Source organism: Phragmites australis, chromosome 22 (assembly GCF_958298935.1).
Source record: "Phragmites australis chromosome 22, lpPhrAust1.1, whole genome shotgun sequence".
Classification (NCBI taxonomy): Eukaryota; Viridiplantae; Streptophyta; class Magnoliopsida; order Poales; family Poaceae; genus Phragmites; species Phragmites australis.
This window is the reverse complement of record NC_084942.1, coordinates 4,210,750-4,217,111: the sequence shown is the minus strand read 5'-3', so window position 1 is coordinate 4,217,111 and position 6,362 is coordinate 4,210,750. Positions and strand designations below refer to the sequence as shown.

Genomic DNA, 6,362 nt, shown 5'->3' with positions numbered 1-6,362 from the left:
AACCGTGCATGCATATCTTCTGATCTTCCAGACCTAAAACAGGAAATAAAAATCTGACAAAAATGATGCAAGAATGATCGTCGTCGTTAAATTATCTGCTGATAGTGAGAGCAACCATCGCAATCTTGCACACATGCATGGAGCAATGCATTTGCATGGAGTACATATGTGTGAACACAGCCAGATTAATCGGCTGGTTACTCAGACGAAACACCGACGGAACCATGCAAACCAATGAAAAATTTGCATGTGTTTGACGCGTTACACATGTGGGAAATACAACTTTATATCATTTGTGTGTACAACCTATCTCGATCATTAATCTCTCAGTTCTAATCTACATATTAATTCCTTTATATACTTTGCTTTTTTTAATAACTCTTCAGTACAAATCTCATATAAATAAATGATCATAATAAAACATCGGTAAGAGCTAGTGGGATTTTTATGCTCCCATATGATCCCTGCTGTAGACAGTTGCAGCCCTTCGCTTCTATAAAGCAACCCCATGGAGATGGAGTCACCAGCAAGGACTTGGTGACAGAGATGGAGGCGTTGGGCGGCATGCAGCACCACTTCCTGTGCCCCATCTCGCTGCAGCTCATGCAGGACCCCGTCACGGCACCCACCGGCATCACCTACGATCGCCGCGCCATCGAGCGCTGGCTCGCCGCCGGCCACGCCACCTGCCCCGTCACCGGCCAACCGCTCGCCCTCGCCGACCTCACCCCGAACCACACGCTCCGGAGGCTCATCCAGTCCTGGCGTCCACATTCATCGATGCCGGCGGCGGGGGCTACGTCTGTGGAGCGAGAGCGGCAGGATGCCGCCGCCGACGTCGTCAAGAAGCTGTTGTCCCGGGATTCTCCCCCGTCGGTTGATGTGCTTCGCGCGGCAGCGGAGGTCACGTCAGAGAGCGACGTGGCGCGGCGGTACATGGTGGACGCCGGTGTGCTCCAGAGCGTGCTCCGCCTCGTCGTGTCGTGCGCCAAGATGAAGGGCTGTCCCGGTGATCAGGGGAGTTTAGATGTGCCCACGGTCGAGGCATGCCTGGCTCTCGTCCGCGCCCTCGACATCTCCGGCGACGAGCTCCTGCCGCTCGTCGCCGACAACCACGTGCACGACCTCGTCGATGCGGTGACGGACGTGCTCGTAGCCCTCGAGACCGGCCCCGGCGACGTGGCGAGGGCGAGCGCGGTGCAGCTGCTGGAATCCGTCACGGAGGTGGCCAGCGTGCCGGTCCTGGGGCGGCTGCGGCCAGAGCTCTTCCGCGCCGTCACAGCGGTGGCACGCGACCGGGTGTCCCCTGGCGCGACGCGCGCAGCGCTGCGCGCGCTCCTGCAAGCGTGCCCCGTCGGCCGGAACCGCGCGCTCATCGTGGAGGCCGGCGCGGCGCACGAGGCCATCGAGCTGGAGCTCGCCGCGCCATCGCCCTCCACTGGATCCGGAGGAAGGCGCGTGACTGAGCTAACGATGGCGCTGCTGGCGGAGCTGTGCGCGTGCGCGGACGGGCGCGCGGCCGTGGCGGCGCACCCGGCGGGCATCGCGGTGGTGACCCGGAGGCTGCTGCGCGTGTCCGGGTGCGCCGACGCGTGCGCGGTGCGCGTGCTGGCGGCCGTGGGTGGCAGGGCGGCGTCCCCGGAGACGCTGTGGGAGATGGTGCGCGTGGGTGTTGTGGGGAAGCTCTGCTGCGTGCTCCAGGCGGACTGCGACGCCGGCGTGAAGGAGGCGGCGAGGGCCGTGCTGAGGCTGCACTCCGCCGTGTGGAGCGGGTCGCCCTGCGTCAGCGCCTACCTGCTCTCTAGGTACCTGTAATCACTAGGTACTAGTGGTAACTGGGTCTGAATGCATGCATGATAGAGCATGCAACATTCATGGTGATTACTAGTTGTAACAAGCTCTTGTAGGTACCTAGAGAGATTAACTTTGGTTGTTTGCTTTCAGTTCTTGCTGTCTGTAAATGGTTATCGATCTCCATCCATCACAGAGAAATAGAATTGCGTTCGAACGTACAGTAATATAATTATGCATGAATTTCTTATTTTTGTTTTTTTGTGGAGTTTTTTTTTTTTTTTGTAAATGTTAGTACCATCTGATTGTACCAAGTAGAATTTGTGAGGAAGGAGAAAATGCAACGTTGATGTCATCTCAGAAATCTATCTCGTCACAGCAGTGAGCAGCAGCTAAGAAGCGATAGGTAGTATCTACAAAACTAGCATCTCCTCTGTTTTATGATAAAATTGGTAAGCAAATCAAAAGGGAAGTAAACGCTAATATCACTTCACACTTCAAATGTACGGAGCTAGAGAAGAGTGCTATCGATCCAACAATGGTCGCCAAATTTCTTCAGAATTTGGCCAAACCTGTGGATCCATCGCTAAAATCTAACTACGCGTGCATCATAAGTAAAAAACAGTTGAGTAAGGCATCGTGCGAGGAGGTAAAAAACAAAGAGCGCTAGAACAATAGTAAGAATTAGAAAGAAACTTTCTAATTAAGGTCAGAGTGACAAAAGAAGCACTTGATGATGAGTCTAAGGTTGAAAAAACAAAAATTAGATGGCAATTTAAGCTTGTCGAACTACTGGTCGAATCCCTGTCAGAGCTAACAAACCAACTACGGAGATTCCATGCATGATATATTCAACAGTCGAAGGTCGGTAGACAAATGTTCGTGTTCAAATGCAATCATAGTGATTTCCTCCACGGGGATGGCGAAGTCTGGATTCATTTTGATGAAATGTATCAACTGCACCAACAAGACGCCCTCAGCGTTCACTCATAAGTTTGTAGACTCCTCAAGTGTCTTATAGGTATAATTCACAGTATATATTCTTGTACTATTAGACCGAATGTCTTAACTTCTTGTGTGTGTAGAATGGAGATACATACATACGGTCGAAAGAGCATCACTGAAGTTGGACTCCTCGACCCAATGAAAATAAACTAGACAATGGCTGCCACCAAACCACAAGAAACTAAGAACTATGCACTTGATTTTATTCTTACGTACCAATTAAAGAGATACATACTTTTACCTTACAACTTTAGGTACATATTTCTCTCTCCTAGTATTTGTATTTTTTTTAGCATCACGATGTTAGGACTTAGGACTAATTACCTACAATGATATATGTGTAGTTTTCATTGGGCCCTCTTTGTCATCCAAACTGACTTTAGTAGTATCGTAGTCCTCGACGCAAGAAGAAATCCAGTAGCCGAATTCCAACTCGTTGTAGACTTGCTACAAAGGTAAACTAATTATTTCATTAATGCTTTAGTAAACTTTGAACTGATTGAATCTAAATCTAGTTACGGTCAATAATCACATACGTATAGGGTGTACGTTCGCTACATCAAGAGGAATGAATGTCACTTTCCATACCGGAAGGAATGGAAAGTCGTAACCAACTTTCCTTGTAGGCTTCAGACCCAGGGCAACAATTTATATGGCTATTATGTATGTGACTTTATGCGTGGGTTCATCGAAAACAATTATAGTAGTATTACCAATATTGAGGTAAATGGTATACATATTGATGATTAATTTTTAGTTCTTACTCGTGTTCAAATAGATTGATTTCTTCAATTCTGGTAATTGCAGGACCTCGAGCTAGAAACAGGTATTCTCATGCCGTAGAGAATCAATGCACTTCAGGAACAACTCTGCGGGTTCATCAATGATGAAATCATTCTCGAGTCCGGTCAATACCATGTTTTCAAATGGTGTTGTTCGGAGGCCGTCCCTTCACCTAGCCTGTGGAGTTCGTTACCTGATTCTTCAAAAGGCAAAAAATGTAGTTCAGGGTCTTCGGTTAACAAAAACAATTGAATGATATCACTTCTTACCCTTTTGTTGCATACTCCTATTGATTATGAACTTTTGTTACAAACTTGTATTAGTTATGATCTATAGTCAATGATATGTGAAATGACATGGTTACATATGCATGAATGAGATGAGATGTGAATGAATTATGTATGTGTGTGATATTATATGTACTGAGATAGTTACATGTGCATGTGAAATTTGAATGCAAGTTTATCTAGTTGTATGTGATATTATTTGTGATGTTCTCGGCAACAATTAGATTCTGTAGGGCGAGGGGCCACCAGTGCTAGCTCATGACAAAAAACCGACACTGAGACGGACACTATCAGTGTCAGTTTGTACCACAAATTGGTATTGATAGTTTGAGTATCAATACCGCTTCCTTATTATGGATCGGCATTGATACTCATTATCAATGCCGGTTCATAAACTGACACTGATAGTTCGTGACTATTAGTGTCTACTAATCAGTACTGGTTCAAAAATCGTCACTGATAGCGTTTTGAGCCGATACTAATGACTATTTTTATAGTAGTGTACTGAATAAAATTGTACACATCGATCATTCCAGGAATCAAGCACGTACGGCTCTAGGCTGCAGAACTAATGCAAGACCTTGACTTTGAACGGTGCCTTGTCAGAGAAATTAAAGTCCATGCAATAACATACACACACATTAACGTACCATCTGGCCAGAAGAGTCTTGATCTCTTCTCTCCTAATATAATGCAGGAGTTTCTTCTAGCGTTGTCTAGTTTGTGGCTTCATCCTCTGCTCGATCCTTTTGTCACGCTAACGTGTAGTGCCCTCCATATTGCTCGGTTAAGCTGACTTAACGATGAATAGTAAACTACCGTATACAAGTATCTTATATGTATCAAGATTTTTTAGGGTTTTTTTATTCTCTGAGTATACGTCTTTGCCTAAGAAAGAAATTCTTAGATGTATAAAAATTGCTCTCATGCACTAGGGTATCTTATAAAAATGAAAGTTTGTCTATAAGGATAACAAAATCTTATTTGGAAAGGGGTCCAGGGGACCCTGCGGAGGACAAGACACAAGCCTATTGCACAAGCCTACAGAAGTCTCAAGAGCACCACGGGCTTTGATCCTTTTGTACTTGCGATCTACATCAAAATCTCGCCAAGACTACACGCAAGGAGCCCTTGACTAAGTTTAGATCTCATCTATACTAGCCAATACCTCCCTTGTAATCTGTCTCGAAGATCAATACAAGTCCACAGGACGTAGAGCTATTACCCTTTAAGAGGTTTGAACCTGTATAAATCTATGTGTTTTGGCATACAATTCAGCTACAGGGAGTATCTCCTACTTCATTCACATATTTGTAAGATCAGCAGTTTACAAATTGTCGACAGCTGGCACCGTCCATGGGGATTATTACCAAAGACAACGAATCATCGTCGTGCAACATGTCACCGACTCCCACCCAAGTCTTCACCAAGAACTGGCTTCTCGGACGAGGGGTTCTACGACAACTTTACCCTCTCGACTGACAAGGATCTGATGGATGATCGGGTGGATCTAGGGGACGATCTTACTGGTGATGATTCCTGTGATGAGGTAAGTTGTTGTATGGATTAGTGTGCCAGAGACTATGGCATTGAGCTCGAATCACTTGGTGACCAAGACGATCGCGCAAGCAACGTTCACCGCAAGTCGGGATCTTCCCCCGCGACTTCTGTCAACATGGATTGTTGAAGAACCTATCTGGAGGCATCCTCTGATGACAAGTCCATGATGAATTTGGACTCCTCCTCTATCGAATCTTACCCTTGAGAAGTCTTCACCATCGAAGATGGGGGCACTGGTCCATCCAATCAAGATGACGATTCTTTAAATTCGTGGAACCTTGTTGATCCGGCTGTGGGGAACAACAATCAACCCCCACCGATGACAACAACTCTGATCCAGAATCCCAAGGGGATCCTGAATCTCACGTCTCCCAATAATCAACAAAGAACCTAGCGTTTCAGATCTGTAGTGGCTCAGAGGCTCCTACTTCTATAGGATGCCCTCAGGCAACCCCCACTATAGATCGGACTACCCCTGAAGGCAAGGGCTGGCTCAACTTGATGAACAATGTATCTAAGGAAGCTCAGGCTCAAGCCGAGAACTCTCATCAAGTAGCGGCTGCGAACAACTCTAACCGGGGGAAGTCCCGTGCTAATCCTTCCCATGATGATTCAGATCTAGAAAGATGTAATCCTCGGAACAAGACAAGCCGAGAAGATAATCGATCTCATCATTGCCGCAAGACCTCGCCGATCAGGAACGACGCTATCACTGATCTGCGTGAAGTCATCAACGAGCAAAGAAGCTCAAGGACCCCTGAGGAACAGTCGACTTCTCCTTGGTGACCAAACCAGAGGTCACCCCAGCGTCGTTTGAGTAGACGCCACAGCATATCTCTGACCCTGCGGACAGAGTTCCTTTGGCCACCCAGATTGACCAGGGTGGCCTCAATGGGTGACAAGCTTTCTCTCCAGATCTATGAAGGGTTGACTAGC

At 47.0% G+C, this 6,362-nt stretch overlaps 1 protein-coding gene across 1 annotated transcript; it reads left to right on the top strand.

The window, feature by feature from the left end:
- Positions 1–373: 373 nt before the first annotated feature.
- LOC133904991 (E3 ubiquitin-protein ligase PUB23-like) lies at positions 374–2,023 on the top strand. The gene has a single exon (XM_062346665.1). It carries the CDS (start codon positions 448–450, stop codon positions 1,813–1,815), a length of 1,368 nt encoding a protein of 455 aa, XP_062202649.1. The 5' UTR covers positions 374–447; the 3' UTR covers positions 1,816–2,023.
- The last annotated feature ends 4,339 nt before the right edge of the window (positions 2,024–6,362 follow it).